This window comes from Megalopta genalis, chromosome 17 (genome assembly GCF_051020955.1).
Source record: "Megalopta genalis isolate 19385.01 chromosome 17, iyMegGena1_principal, whole genome shotgun sequence".
Taxonomy (NCBI): domain Eukaryota; kingdom Metazoa; phylum Arthropoda; class Insecta; order Hymenoptera; family Halictidae; genus Megalopta; species Megalopta genalis.
In genome coordinates, this window is record NC_135029.1 from 560,249 (window position 1) to 576,140 (window position 15,892).

The 15,892-nt window shown below is 47.1% G+C and overlaps 2 protein-coding genes across 3 annotated transcripts in view; one reads left to right on the forward strand and one right to left on the reverse strand.

The window, feature by feature from the left end:
• The window catches only part of LOC117217388 (atrial natriuretic peptide receptor 1), a 36,716-nt gene extending 22,580 nt beyond the window's left edge, over positions 1 to 14,136 (forward strand). The window contains exons 12-24 of the mRNA XM_076527267.1: positions 796 to 855; positions 951 to 1,028; positions 1,148 to 1,252; positions 3,834 to 4,074; positions 8,615 to 8,773; positions 11,203 to 11,276; positions 11,359 to 11,450; positions 11,915 to 12,061; positions 12,167 to 12,359; positions 12,421 to 12,595; positions 12,681 to 12,779; positions 12,855 to 12,946; positions 13,016 to 14,136. Of these exons, the coding sequence (XP_076383382.1) occupies positions 796 to 855; positions 951 to 1,028; positions 1,148 to 1,252; positions 3,834 to 4,074; positions 8,615 to 8,773; positions 11,203 to 11,276; positions 11,359 to 11,450; positions 11,915 to 12,061; positions 12,167 to 12,359; positions 12,421 to 12,595; positions 12,681 to 12,779; positions 12,855 to 12,946; positions 13,016 to 13,471 (1,971 nt within the window). The 3' untranslated portion in view covers positions 13,472 to 14,136. The remainder of the gene's footprint in view (positions 1 to 795; positions 856 to 950; positions 1,029 to 1,147; positions 1,253 to 3,833; positions 4,075 to 8,614; positions 8,774 to 11,202; positions 11,277 to 11,358; positions 11,451 to 11,914; positions 12,062 to 12,166; positions 12,360 to 12,420; positions 12,596 to 12,680; positions 12,780 to 12,854; positions 12,947 to 13,015) is intronic.
• On the reverse strand, positions 14,032 to 15,714 carry LOC117217406 (trypsin-1). 2 transcript variants are annotated; one of them, XM_033464994.2, is made up of 4 exons: positions 15,052 to 15,714; positions 14,715 to 14,962; positions 14,458 to 14,618; positions 14,032 to 14,339 (listed from the first exon to the last, which is right to left on the reverse strand). In XM_033464994.2, the coding sequence occupies exons 1-4, from the start codon at positions 15,501 to 15,503 to the stop codon at positions 14,178 to 14,180; spliced, it is 1,023 nt and encodes a 340-aa protein (XP_033320885.2). In that variant the 5' UTR covers positions 15,504 to 15,714; the 3' UTR covers positions 14,032 to 14,177. The 2 variants fall into 2 exon arrangements, with proteins under 2 accessions (XP_033320885.2, XP_033320877.2); XM_033464986.2 differs by having other exon boundaries at positions 14,458 to 14,962.
• Positions 15,715 to 15,892: the final 178 nt, after the last annotated feature.

Consider the following 15,892-nt stretch of genomic DNA (forward strand, 5'->3'; position numbering starts at 1 on the left):
CATGCCACTATATTCGGGAAACTCTCCTCTATCTTTTAATACCAATTAGAACTTTCTAACGTTTGTACTTTTCATGCAATACCTCGTTTTTGTCGAAAATTTCGGGTTTTTACAAAAGTTCGTTTATTTAAAAAACTGAGGGTGATGGAGCAATTCGGTTTTCGGATTCTTGTTCAGGGAGTGAAGCTCTACAAGAATTTCATAGTGGCTATAGGAACTCAGAAAAAAAGTTTGATTTTGTCGGACAGTGTAATAGGAGAAGTGAACAGGAAAAATCTGCCAAATCTATTTGCGTTAAGAAATATTCTGTCGAGACTATAGAAATGACCGTAATTTCATCCATGGAATTCAATTTGAAGCATCGAATGGTGTCACAGAGTTCTAATTAAATAGAGAATTGATAAAACACCAAACGCGGACATATGACAATTTACTTTACGGAATGCTATAGAGAGAAATTGATGTACACATTCGAGTTTCGAGCAAAAATGGCGACGATAGGGGTCCAAACAACAGAAAAGTATTCTAAACGTTTTCATCGAACGCAGAGTAGAGAATCGGGTCCGATATATCCCGAGATGGAAATCGGGAGGACGAGCTCTCGAGCTTTTCCAGTGATCGTTTATTTTTGATCTTCTACCTCTGGCTTTCTATTTGTACACCGATGTTGCGGCGAACGAGATTATCCGGGGGGAAAAAAAAATCAGTCGCGGCAAAGCTGATTCAGCTTTTCCTCGATTCCCCTGCCGTTGATTGGATCTCGTAATCGTAGTCGTCGTTTTCCTTTGGTTGCAGTCGATGTTCACCATAGACGAACTGGACAGGAGCCCTTACGTTACCACCGGTATTTACAAGGTTCGTAATAACGTTTCTAGCTCACATTCTCGTATGTTGTAATAATCCTAGACAGCGGTAGATCGGAATTCCACGTCATGTTCGCTACGTTGCAGAACTCGAAAGTCGCTGTAAAATTCATATCTAGGCAGAAGGTGGAAATCTCTCGGCCCCTGTTGCTCGAATTGAAGAAGGTGAGCGAGTTTTTCGTGTCCCCGCGGGATCATTTTCTCGATCGAGGCGAGTTTTTTCGTTTCGCCTCTCCGTAGGGCCCTTCGACTAAACTAGAACCGTTCTCGTTGGTTGCGTGCAGATGAAAGATCTTCAACACGATCATCTGGTGCGATTTTACGGAGCCTGCGTGGATCCGCCGAACTGTTGTCTCCTGACCGAGTTCTGTCCGAGAGGATCCCTTCAGGTACGTGGCGCGTTCGTGAAATTTTGAATATACAGTGAGGAACAAAAGTGACCGCACACCATTTAAAACGGTACAACTATTTCAAAACTGTTCTAAATGACTTGCCTTTTTTTGTAAATGTTAGAGGACTGTGCAATGACTAAAATACTTCTTTCTTTTCTAATTTTGCTATTATTTTGAATAAAAGAATGTAAAATACTCTCGTTTTTTCATTTTCTTATGTGAGCCTATTATGAAAATTTAAAAAATGCGTTTGATACATCTCGGTAACATATACAGGGTGTCTCAAAAATGTCTCGTAATCCGAAAGTGGCGGGTTCCTCGGGTCATTTGAAGCAACTTTTTCCTTTACAAAAATTTTCTCCGAAGCACCGTTAACGAGTTATTAATGAAAAACAGTGACCAATGAGAGGCGAGCTCGGCTGGCGCGAGGCGACCGAGCCAATGAGCGGAACTGGGCTTCGAGCGCTGGTTGGCTGGGCCGCCTCGCGTCAGCCGTACTCGATTCTTATTGGTCACTGTTTTTCGTTAATAACTCGTTAACGGTGCCTCGGAGAAAATTTTTGTGAAGGAAGAAGTTGCTTCAAATGACCCGAGGAACACGCCACTTTCGGATTGCGAGACATTTTTGGGACACCCTGTATACAGAAATTCACGAAAGTATTCGAATGCTTTTTAAAACGCAATAACTTTTTTAAAACTGGACTAAGGGACATGAATTTTTTCAGATGAAAGCGGGTTTAGTCTACCAGACGATGACTAAAATGCTTTTTTTAAATTTTGCTATTACTTGAAATGACAAAAAAAGAGATAAAAAAACTCCCGTTCTTTTAACTTTTTTATCTGAGCCTATAAAGAAAATTTAAAAAATGCCTCTCGTAGATCTGGGTAACTTACATGCGTGTTGAAAATTTTATCGAAATCGGTTAACCCAGAGTCGAGCTACAAGCGTTGAAAGATGTAGGAAACTACAGATTTCTTCCAGTTTTTGATCAAAACCGTGATAAAACTGTGATTTTTGCCATTTTTAATTTGTTATAACTCATAGCAATGTCAACCGATTTCGATGAAATTTTCAGTATGCCTATAAGTTACCGAGATCTACGAGAGGCATTTTTTAAATTTTCGTTATAGGCTCAGATAAAAAGCGGGAGATTTTTTTGTCATTCCAAGTAATAGCAAAATCTAAAAAAAGCATTTTGGTCATCGTCTGGTAGACTAGTCCCGCTATCATCTGAAAAAATTCAAGTCCCTTAGTCCAGTTTTAAAAAAGTTATTGCGTTTTAAAAGACGTTCGAATATTTTCGTGAGCTACTGTACATGTTGAAAATTTCATTGTCGCATAGCCACTAAAACATGTAAAAATTATCTGTTTCTGGTCGAAATTCATGAAATATTGCGATTTTCGTGATTTTAGTGAAATTTTTAGTATGCATACACTCAATAAGCACTGGCCGTCTTAAAGACATCCATTTTACGTCCGTTTTAGGTCTGAATATCGCACGCCCTAAAATGGACATTTTTAAAACACTTGGGATATGTCTTTAAAACATTTAGAATATTTCTTTGAGGCATCTTTAATGTTTTCATGGTTTTTTAAATAAATCTATTTAAATAAGTCTTTTAAATACAACTTTAATATAAACGATGGAACCAGAAGATAAAAATGACGATGTGAATTTTGTTTCTACGCTTTTTATACAAACTGGTGTCTTAAAGATGTCCATAAAGAGTCTTGATTTGTAACATAGAACGTTTCTGGGCCGTTCGTAGGCCGTTTATAGGACACTCGGGACGTCTGAAAGACGTCTTTGTGCTATCCCGGTAAGATACTGAGAAGTGTCAAATGCATTTTTTAAATTTTCATTACAGGCTCAGACAAGAAACTGAAAAAACGAGAGTTCATTTACATTTCTTTTATTCCAAATAATAGCAAATTTAGGAAAAAAGCATTTTAAAAAGCATTCGAATACTTTCGTGAATTACTGTATACAGGGTGTCCCAAAAATGTCTCGCAATCCGGAAATGGCGGGTTCCTCGGATCATTTGAAGCAACTTCTTCCGTTACAAAAATTTCCTCCGAGGCACCGTTAACGAGTTATTAACGAAAAACAGTGACCAATAAGAATCGAGTACGGCTGACGCGAGGCGGCTCAGTCAACCAGCGCACGAAGCCCAGTTCCGCTCATTGGCTCGGTCGCCTCGCGCCAGCCGAGCTCGCCTCTCATTGGTCACTGTTTTTCGTTAATAACTCGTTAACGGTGCCTCGGAGAAAATTTTTGTAAAGGAAAAAGTTGCTTCAAATGACCCGAGGAACCCGCCACTTTCGGATTGCGAGACATTTTTGGGACACCCTGTATATGTTACCGAGATGTATCAAACGCATTTTTTAAATTTTCATAATAGGCTCACATAAGAAAATGAAAAAACGAGAGTATTTTACATTCTTTTATTCAAAATAATAGCAAATTTAGAAAAAAAGTATTTTGGTCATTGTATAGTGAACTAGTTTCTCTAAGATTTACAAAAAAATAACGATGTCGCGCGAGTCGGCATAATAACGATAATCGCGCGGCTGCAGGACGTGTTGGTGGACGAGCGAATCAAACTGGATCGGGTGTTTCGAGTGTCGTTGATACACGACATTATACGAGGCATGGCGTACCTGCACGCGTCTGAGGTGAAGAGCCACGGCAACTTGAACTCGTACAATTGCGTGGTTGACTCGCGGTTCGTCCTAAAGATCGCCGACTTTGGACTGCACGAGCTGAGGGAAAGGTTCCCGAGCAAAGAGGACCTCGACGATTCCGTTTGCCAGACAAGTGAGCTCCCGCGCGTACAATAACTAGGGTAGATGTTCCAGTTTTCATGCTCGTTCCAATTTTCGTGTCCTCGGATTAAAAACGTATAGAAAAAGAAAAGTGTTATACAGAGTGATGCACAAATTAGTCCCCTCGATTTTTGAGTCCCTTCCGATGTTCTGACAAAAAAATGTTTCCTATCAAAGTTAAATAGTATTTAACCGACAAGAGATTGTAGTCGTTTAAATTTAAAAACAAATTAAATGAAGCTACTAAATGAAGCTGTGCGATTTTAAGTTCACATTATTGGGTTAGTAGGAAAGTAATTTCGGTATTTCAATGTGAAATAAAATTCAATTTTTTCTATACAAGAAATGAACTTTAATTAGTCAAACATTTTCGATTCTGTTCGATGACCTTTTGCTATCTTTCTGGTAACTTCATGCTTCCGCGCTCATAAAACTTCTGGTCCCTATCAGTAAAAAACTCAACCAAGCGCGATTTGAGGCTATCGTTAATATTGACATTTTTATCGTTTAAAAAGTTTTGTAAACTTCGAAATAAATGATAATCTGTTGATGCAAGGTCGGAGCTATATGGTGGATGCGACATCACTTCCCAACCAAGCTCCAATGATTTTGTACGTATTGCTGAAGATGTATGAGGCCTCGTGTGGTGGAACACGATTCCTTTGCGATTCGCCAACTCTGGCCTTTTCACTTTGATTGCTTCCTCCAATTTCATAAGTTGTTGGCAATAAACATCTGAGTTGATCGTTTGGTTGCTTGGAAGCAGATCAAAATACACAATACCTTTATAACCCCGCCAAATTGGCAGCATAATCTTGTTCTGATGCAATTCAGCTTTCGATATGGTTTGTGCTTAACCCTTTCGCTACTACGGACCACTATAGTGGCTTTCCATATGGTGCCACTGAGGTACTACGGATCACTATAGTGGCTTTCCATATGGTGCCACTGAGGTACTACGGACCACTATAGTGGCTTTCCATTTGGTGCCACTGAGGTACTACGGATCACTATAGTGGCTTTCCATTTGGTGCCACTGAGGTACTACGGACCACTATAGTGGCTTTCCATTTGGTGCCACTGAGGTACTACGGACCATTATAGTGGCTTTCCATAAGATGCATTATATTGCATAATGTTTTATTTCCTCTCATACTGTAAATTAAAGAGCGCTTGCTAAGACGTTATAAAATACCCTGGAATACCCTTTATTTATAAATACCCTTTAGAGAAAAATTTTTTCGTTCGAAAAATTCATTCAATTCAAACAGCTTAGGTTCTCCGCCGACCGCCGCGGAGTACCGACTTCCGCTGACGATCGCCGTCGCGTAGCGTGCAGTGATGTCGCAGCGCTCTGTTCAGCAGAAGTACCGCGACGGCGAATCCGCCCGTAGCGAAAGGGTTAATGTTATTGTGAACGATCCACTTTTCATCGCCAGTGATAATTCGTTTCAAAAAAGGCTCGATTGCATTAAGTTTAAAATGCATATCGCACATACCGATTCGTTGTGTTAAGTGAATTTCTTTCAATTCATGCGAAATCCAAACATCGAGCTTCTTAACAAGTCCAATGCATCTTATGTGATATTCAATTGTTGTGTGTGATACATTTAACCTTTTTGCAATCTCTCGTACAGTTATACGACGATTCGATTCGATTATGGCTTTGATTTTGTCATCATCAACTTCAGAAGGTCGACCAGAACGTTGGTCATCTTCAAGAGAAAAATCTTCAGAACGAAATTTGTTGAACCAATTCTGATACGTGCGTTCTGTTAAGCAATCGACGCCATAAACTTCACATATCTTTTTGTGAACCTCGGCCGCTTTCTTGCCTTCACGAAAATAAAAAAGTAAAATGTATCGAAAATGTTCATTTTTGCACTTCTAGTTAAAATTGACAGCAAACTATCAGTTGTAAACAAAACTGCGCGGAATTTGTTTCTATAGTAACCTAAACGTGTCACTAAAGAATGACAATGCAAACATAACGCTATCTATTGGTGCAAACCGAAATTACTTTCTTGCCAACCCAATATTATAAGCGATGTTGAGACGACGACAAGACGCTACACGATGACCATCGAATGACATTGATGGAAAAATTGCCATGAATCGATTGCCACAATATCTGAAATAATTCGGCGATACATAACACCAAGGTTTCGCATGTAAACATAAACAAATGAACGTAAACATTACAAATGCTCATTTGTACGAGCATACGTACGAAGTCGTCTACAGCAGGGGTGTCAAACTCAAAAGCTAACTTGTGCCATAATAATAAATAAACAATGCTTAACTTTAGGTGGACCGCAAAAAAGAAAATCAATGTTCATAGATACAAATATTTTTATTTTGACTAGTACATTGTAATAAACATATATAAAGTTAAATTATTGTTTACGTCCTGATACTTGACATCAAAAATGTTCATCTCGGGCCGCGAGTTTGACACCCCTGGTTTACAGTATTAGGAAGTTGAAATAACCTAGTTTCATTTAAAAACATAACGGTGATCTTGCTTTTTTTATATCGAAAATCAATTTGTTTTTACATTTATACAATTGCAATTTCTTGTCGGTTAAATACAAATTAACTTTTATACGAAATATTTTTTTGGAAGAGCATCGGGAGGGGCTGAAAAATCGTGGGAACTGATTTGTACCTCACCCTGAATATAAATTAATGATTTATTTCTTTTTTATGTTTATCTATTAACATGTAAGATCCAGGGAAGAGTATTACATTTTTCATATGTTAAAATGAAATATAAACATTTTTCAATAGATGCTACAGCAGTTCTGAGGAACTTAAGTAGTATGTCTTGTCAAAAACCTTGCCGAGGATTTTTGTATAAATTAATTATTAAAGTGAGACATCGTATAAAACGCATATTGTGTCGTAAGAGGGTTTCATTTAGGAATGAAAAAGGATAGTGATAAAAGGTACTAGTGATAAAAGGAGCACTAATCGTGCATATTTTTATATTTTTAATATAAATCCGTGGAAATGGGGTCAGATTTTAGAACGTGCCCGTATTTCACTGTCCTCCTGTATTAGACCGCGTGATGGAACTTAACCTCATTTTCATCCAAAACATTTGAGAAACCGTGCATGAAACGGGAAATATACACGCACGTGAATATGAAAAAAAAAGAAAAACACGGAAATACGGAGCACGGAATCGTGTGCAGAGTTGCCGGAAGGGCACGGAATTATGGTCAAAAATACCTTTTCTTATTTCATTAAAAACAATATTAACCCTTAGCACTCCGAACCATTCTGGACGTTGGCTACCAGCTACTCAGCGCCACTTTTCGGCAGAAACGGGCATTTACAGACCCTCGTATTATTTAGTATGGTTTTGGAACTAACTAACATATTATAATGATATTGGACTTTTATGAATTGGCTGAAATCGAGAAATTTGCAAAAAAATCAATATTTTATTTTTTATAATTTTGTTATTGTTTGTTTTATAATTTTGTTTTGTTGTTGCAATCGCTATCTATGCGAACTCTTTCTCTCGTCGCCTTGTTGCTTGGACGATATCACTATCACTGCTATCAAAACGATAGACTAACTGTAGAAGAAAACCTTCTACAGTTAGAGTCTTTCTAACATATCTGTATAAACGTCTATCTGGAGCTCATCTTCACTACTACTTGTATCATGAGACTCATTCGTGTTTGAACGTTTTGCCATTGTTCTAATAAAAAATATGAATAAATACATAGGTTGAAAATTTCTAATTGTTATTACTAACTCACAAGATGATATTTACCAAAAAAACTTTTACCAAACAATTTATTCACCAAGAGAAGAATCACTTGTCCGATTTTCTCACTCGTTAGATCTATCTATACCGCTCGACGCTTCAAACCAGACTGAGTTCAGCTTTGAAAATCTTTTCCTCCAGATTTTGTGATTATAAATCTCACTATACAGTGCGTGCTATGTTCGCATACCGACCTTTCTTCTACAAACTTGCCTTATCGCTCTTTTCAAATGGCGCCTTTGAAGTGCTCGGACCGTCGTGAGCACGCCTCTCACGTTCTCGTCAAAAACCGCTGACATTTCTTGTATATACTTAGTAATTTTACCATATTTTGATTTGATTTCTTGTGCCATTTCAAGAGAAAACTTCAGGGAAACATGCATGTCTCAAAAAGTTGCGCTGAAATAACTCAATTCCCCGTAATTACTAATAAACTTTAATGTCCCACGAGAGGGGACATCCGAGTGATATGCTAGAATTACGATGTCTCACGAGAGGGGACAGCGGATTGCAAAGGGTTAAATTATGAATTTCTATCGTGCAAACAGATATCGTGTTTCAGATCGAAAAAGTCTGAAAAATCAGAACATGTTTGTAGCGCGTTAAACGAAAATTCCAGCATCTAACGAAGAGTTACGGCGAAGCAAAAATTGGCTTAAAGGCACTGTAATTGGCACATCTACCCTAATTCGTATTCTACCATGAATTCCAATTACTCTCGACACGGTAGATCGTTTTCTTGTGTACGCAGAAAAGTTGTGGACAGCCCCGGAGCTGTTGAGAATGGAGAGACGACCACCGGAGGGCACCCAGAAGGGAGACGTGTACAGCTTCGGAGTGATCATTCACGAGATCGTTGTGCAGAAGGGACCGTTCTATCTGGGCGACAACTATCGTTTCACCGTGCGGGGTAAGTCAGCCCTTTTTTCACAGCTTTGAACGCGTAGACGAGTATCGGGCGAGGTTCGACCGGTAAGGGAGGATCGTTTCGCCTCGTCCTCGTTTCGTTCTTGGCCCGTCCTCGTGTCTCGTTCTCCTCCCCCTCTCTCCTCTCTCTCTCGTGTCGCGTCGCGGGAGGAAGTTTTCGTATCGACGGATCCCGTCCCGGTGATATATCCGAGGGTAGGAGAGATCGCAAGCTCCGGGAAAGCGCCGCGAAAGCCCCGCGAAAGCGCCGCCCTGCGGGCGAATCGATCGGTAACAAAGTTTACGAGTTTTCGCGAACTCGGTCTCGGCGACAGAGCGGGCAGGATCGATGACAGGATGGAACGAGCCGCAAGTAGGCTAGGAGCGTGCGTTTCGAGACTGGGCTCGAAAGCTCAGTCGAAGCTTTCTCGCGTCCTGGAACGCACACGGTCTCGCGCACTCGCTGCTTTTCCGTCCTGCCTTCTCGTCTACCCCTGTCGCTCGCTCGCTCGCAGCTCCGTTTTGTCTCGTTGACTCGTTCTCTCGTTCTCTGGTTCTCCGGTTCTCCGGTTCTCCCGTTCTCCCGTTCTCTCGTTCGCCGGTTGCGCCCGTTCATCGGCTACTTCCTTCCTGGTTTTCTCCTTCGGCCCGAATTCGCAACGTTCCGCAGCGTTTGGCTGGCCTCGGCGATCCTGCGAGAGCAAACGACAGAGATCCTGCGATATCTAGTCGACGAGAGAGTGGACAGAATCCTTCTCCGTTGGACGTGGTATGCCTTGGTTTACGGTCGTTTGATCAACCAACCACGGTCGGCGATTGTGGAGAAGGAGGTGGGTGCGCGCGTGTTCCTCGACGCGTTTGCGTGTTCCGGTGTCCGCGAGTGTGTTCCCCGCGAGCTACGTGCGTGACGTGCCGCTGTTACGTTACTACGATACTACGTTTGGTACGTCGGTACGCGGCTACGTACATGCCACTCCAATTCGGTACGTGCCCGGTTTGTGTTTACCATCGGTTCGAGCAACCCCGACCGACCCATTTATTCGGCCCGATTTTCGCCGTTTGCTCGATATTCAACCCCCTACCCTCCATCCTTCCAGCCCTCCGCAGCTCTCCACGGCCCTACACGGTCCTCCACGGCTCTCGACAGCCCTCCGTTCCTCCGCCGGCTCACCCCTTCTCGCTCAGCCTCTCCCCATAGGCTCGTGGGCTTCCCCGGCGTCGCGTCCCTTCCCGCCCTCGGCTCTCTCCGATGTTCTCGCGCCTCGCGCCGCGGGAGCAACTTTTTCGAAGCCAATTACCCTGATTCCGTATCCGTGGCCCGTCGACGGTTAATTGATCGGTTCGCGCGGACCCGAAACAACGCGGCGCGACGCGGAGCGGAGCGGAGCGGAGCGGAGCGAAGCGTCGAAACAGTGCGTCCGATTCGTCGGCAGTGCCACACACGGTCTACGGTCCACGGGTCCACGGTCCACGTTCCACGGTCCAAATAGGTGTACAAATAGGTAGCAACGTCCTGGAAACGGAGGGTCGGTCGTGCGGTTGACGAATCGATTCCCGAGCAATATTACCGTCGGTCGCGAATATCGGTGTTCCGACCAGATTCGATCGTGGAGAACGCGGATTCGTTAACAGACTATCGATTCCGACGGACCTACCTACTGCCGCCGGCCTCTCGACGCCGGCCGGTCTCGCTTTTTCGTTTCGCGAACGATTCGAGAAGAGCGCGCCGAAAGTTGTTCTCGAGAGCGATCCCACGGATCTCGGTGGGAATACATCGATCGAGGGATCGCCGTAGAGCCGGAAGCGTGAACGTTGTTGGTCTTTTCGGGTGGTCGAACGGCTCGGAGGGCGATCAACCCCCCGACGAATAATCGTCGACGAGCGTCCGTCGGAGCGGCGCGCATCGTACCCACGTTCCTTGTTTTCGAGAGGCGGTCGAGAAACGGGGAGCGGAAACGGAGACGGAAACGGAAACGGAAACGTGTGCTGGTCGGGTGTACGGAATGAAGAGTTAAGAGTTAACGAGCCTGTTCGTGCGAAAAATCGCGAGATCGATCGAGAGATGGCGGAGAGAAGCAAATCGTCGAGCACGAGCAGCTTGACGCTGCCGGCGATATCGGGCGCCAGCCCCGACGGCGGGGCCAGTCCTAGAAGAGCGGTCAGTCCCCTGCTCGAGGTCCGCAGGCCCCACTGCACCCTCAACTGCGAGACGTGCAACGCCGTCATGGAGGATTTGTACAAACACAACAGTAGGTCTCTCTCTTCCTGATTCACCACCGTTCGCGCCCCCGTCCGGGGGTGGTCGCTCCGTTTACGATCGACGACGCGAACGATCTCGGTTTTCGATCTCGCCGACCCGACGGCCGACCCGACGGGCGAACCGGGTCGGTCTCGGCGAACCAACCGCGCGGTTTCTTTTCTTCTATGTTTCAGAGATCGTCGAGGGGGTAAAGAGAGGCGGAGGCTCTCCGCTGAGGCCCGCGATCAACAGCTCGTACGAGGAGGAGGTAAGCGCGATCATCTTTCCTCGCACAGAGCGGAGAACAGGCCCAAATGCGGGACCGATAACGATCGTGTTTTCGATCACAGGTGATCGTTTTGATGAATCGGTGTTGGGCGGAAGATGCGGCGGATCGACCCGACTTCTCCATGCTCAAGCAAATGATACGGAAAATGAACACGTGAGTTGGCTGGGCCCGAGGATCGATCGAGCCGCGCGTTTCCCTTCGGCGACCAGTTCCGTCACCTTTTCCCCGATTGTATAAAAGCTTTCCGTCGTGGACATTTCGAACGGCGCGCGAACGGGGCGGTCACAGACTCGTGCGAACGAGAGTGCAGCGTTCGATCGATTCCGTGTGCCCCTTGTTGCGCGAGCTATCGGCAACACTAGGATGCTGCGCAGATTCCCTTTGGACGCTTACTCGCGGCTTCGATTCGATTCGATTCGTTCCGGCTCGAGTTACCCGTAAACGCGACTCCGAAACGGAAGTTTCGTTTGTAACGCGCGAACCGTTTAAAGAACGCGATCCATCGCGACACCGTTGATCCATGTACGCGCGGGGGGACTCTCTGCCCCATCATCCTCGACCCTGTTTCCCTCGGGCTCGATCGATGGGAAACGATCGGCGTCGTTCGCTCGTTTCAGGGAGGAGGAGAGCAACATCCTGGACAACTTGCTTTCCCGCATGACGCAGTACGCCAGCAACCTGGAGGCCCTCGTGGCGGAGCGAACCGCCGATTACCTCGAGGAGAAACGAAAATGCGAGGAGCTTCTCTATCAATTGTTGCCGAGGTAAACTTTCGCCGCGAAAGCTTTCGTTTGCGAAACAGAGAGAGAGAGAGGGGGGTGGGGAGAGGAGGAGAGACGTTAACGACCGAGAGGGCATGCAACTTTTAGGTCCGTCGCGTCCCAGCTGATACTCCAACAAAACGTGATAGCCGAAACCTACGACCAAGTGACGATCTACTTCAGCGATATCGTCGGCTTTACGCAACTGTCCGCCGAAAGCACGCCGCTTCAAGTGGTCGACTTATTGAACGATCTTTACACGTGTTTCGACTCCATCATCGAGAACTTCGACGTGTACAAGGTGAGCGGTCGGTTTCGAATTTTGTTCGACGAATCCGACGAATCGTTGTTTTCGTTTACAGGTGGAGACGATAGGAGACGCTTACATGGTGGTGTCGGGGTTGCCTGTTCCGAACGGGACCAACCACGCGAGGGAAATCGCGAAAATGGGCTTGGCGTTGCGAGACACCGTGATGACGTTCAGAATTCGGCACAGACCGAAGGAGCAGCTCAAGCTCAGGATCGGCATGCACACTGGTAAATCGGCCGAATCTTTCTTTTTTCTTCTTCTTCTCTTCTTTCGAAATCTCGCGAAAGCGTTCGTTGATCTCCCGTTGTTCAGGTCCCTGCGTGGCCGGTGTGATCGGATTGAAGATGCCGAGGTACTGTCTCTTCGGGGACACCGTTAACACCGCTTCGAGGATGGAGAGCACCGGAGAAGGTACGACCGCGATTCTCCCTCTTTTCTCACGCGGTGTCGTCTCCGTCTCACGATCTTTCGTCTCGTTTCCCGCAGCTCTGAAAATCCACGTAAGCCCGAAGACCAAAGAGATCTTGGACACGTTCGGAACGTTCGAGCTCGTTTGCCGAGGAGAAGTCAGCTTGAAGGTGAGACCCTTCCCCCCTCCCCACCTCTGGAACAACGGTCGACGCTATCGTAACGGTGTTCGTTTCTAGGGCAAAGGGAAAATGACCACCTATTGGTTGATCGGCGAGAAGTCGGGCAAGGAGATCGTCCCCAGAGGGAACGCGTCGACGTCGGTGACGATAACGGCGGCGAACGCGAGCACGGGTCTAATGTCTTCGAGAAGCGGCGACCAGCGGGCCCAGGACCATCAGCGACCCGTTTCGAATCAAGAGAGAAGCGGTCGAGGTCGCGACAACGGCGGAGGTGTCGTCGATGAACCGAACAGAAACGTCGTGGTCGCGTCGCCTTCGCGAACTTCCGTCAACGCGACGTCGCAACCACGGCGATTCCAAGCCGAGTCGTTGCCGAATCACAGGGAAAACAGTCCAAGCGCTCCTCTGCTCGTGCCCGCGACCACGACCGCAATCGCGACTACGACCGTGGCCGCGACAGCGAACGCGAACGCAAACGCAAACGCGAACGCGACCTCCCGTCCACGAATTTAATTTTGCCTCGATCGATCGCGCGATCCTCGCGCAGGTAACGGTCGATTTCATTCCTATTGCATAGCGTATCGTTGTTTCGTCTAGAATAGGCGGCGTGCTCGGATCGGTGAGCCCGATCGGAATTTGGGTCCACACGTTCGAAAGGAACGCCCTTTCGAACTACCGTTAAGATTATCAGCGGCGCGAAACACCGCCGACTTTCGTTCTAAAAAATTACTTCCCGAGGACCAGCGCTTTCAGTAGGAGAGTTCCAATTAAACAACTCTAAAAGGCGGGAGGATGCACCGCGTCACCGATTCGTGGACGATCCGGCGGTGAATAATCGAACCAGTCGGGCCACGAGTTTCTCTGCAAGCGCATCGTATTTCTATGTTGAACAAGAATTGTAATATTCAAATATTTATGAAGAGTTAAAGTTTAAGCGTCGGTGTAGAAAAGAAAAAAGAATGAAACGCGTGTTCTAGAGGCGGCTAGAGAGGCTGGGCCTCGCGAACGAACGAAACCATCTTCGATACGATCGTGCTTCGGTAACGCGGAGCACCCGATACGGCCAAAGAAAGTAACGAAATAGTCGCAACGCGACGAAATTTCTCTCTATTCGTGTCAATCTCTTTTAAGAATGTAACGATCGATATTTCGGAAATAAAGTTTCGTCGTTTTTGGAATCCTCGCGGCTGCTCGCGGTCCCTCGGCTCGCCGCGACCACTCAGAAGACCGCGTTCTCGAATATCCAGTCGAGATAGGCGTTCACTCTGGTGTAGACGCCAGGACGTCCCGGTTCGCCGCATCTGATCCCCCAAGACACTATCCCGGCGTTGACCCATCTGCCGTTGGCGAGTCGATGCAGGAGCGGTCCACCCGAGTCGCCCTGCAAACAAACGCGATCGATCCTACGGTTTCCAAGTGGTAGGCCAACAGCATCGGCGAATGGTATAGCCGTATCAAACACACGCCACCGTAGTGTCGTATGCCATGTACCACCGTACCTGACAGGCGTCCCGGCCTCCCTCGTACGCGCCCGCGCACATCATCGTCTCCGGAATCCTTCGGACGAAGCTGCGAGCGCACAGATTCCGCGGCCATATCGGAACGGCGACTTCCATCAGAACCGAACTAGCCGGGCCTCCGTAGTAACTGGTCCCCCAACCTGAAACAAGAGGATCGCGAGTTCCAACGTTTTCAGATCGACAGATCCGACGGTGGTAGATCTTCGAGATAGCGGAAACGCCCGTTTCCAACGAACCCGTGACAACGGCGTCCTCGTTCTCGAAGGTCTGGTCGATCGGTGGCAGGCAGACGGGCCAAATGTGCTCGTCGAACACGGTCGGTCGGAGCAGCTTCGCTATCGCTATGTCGTTCTCGTACAGAACGCGGTCGAAGTATCGATGGACCCGGATCTCGGACACCGCGAAGTCCGAAGCTCTGCTGTCCTCCGGTGCAGCGGAGAAGTCGTACTCGCCGAGTCTCACTTTGATGTCTCTGGGAGCGTGCCTGGAACCGTGACGCGCTAAAAGTAACGGAACGGATTCGAGTCGATGGCGGTCGTGGAACAACGTGGCACGCGTTTACACGTTGCTTACCGGTAGACGCAATGGGCCGCCGTCAAAACGTGTCGGTCGGTGATGAGAACGCCGCCGCAGTAACGGCTCTCGTCTTTTCTGAGAAGAGCCGCCATCCAGGGCCACTCCGTGGGACCGGCCGGTTGCCCGCCCACGAGCCTGCTCAGGCTCTTCGCGCTGGTCCCGCACGCGCGAGGCCCAGAAATCACGGGGACGGCCTCCTCCTCCTCCTCCTCCTTCTGCCAAACGATCTTCGCGGTGTTGGTCCTTTCGATCGTCTCGAACGACTCTGCCGACGTTCCCTCGGTCCCATTGGACGCTGAAGCACGGTCCACGTGGTCGTCGACGATCCATCCACGCGATCGGTTCGCTACCGAGCTCGCGGCTCCAACGCGAACGCTGTCTTCGACGAACGAACAATCGATCGAGAGCCGAGCGCAGAAGAGATAGAAGAGCAACGCTCGACGAATCATCTCGATTTTTATCCTCGCGACACCCGAACGTTCGCAGAGCGCCGGGAAGAAGCGACGAAACCGCCGAAATTCCAGCGTCCGGTGCTTATATACGGTCGCGCGTCTCCCCGCGATACATGCAACCCGCCCAGCGTACTAGAACGGCTGCCGTCGTACCGCTAGGCGCGCGACCACGATCCGTCGTAACGTAACGCGAACGTTCCAGTTGCCCTCCGACGATCCTCCCATATGTTCGGTTCTCGCGCGTGCTCGATAATTAACGCGCCCTCGTCCACGATACATCTCTTCTCTTTACACGGTAACCCATTTTTCGCGTTTCCGCGTTGCCGTAGCGCGGCCGTGCCGGGAGTCGTCGCAGCGAGACCCGACGAAATCCGACGAGAACCGCC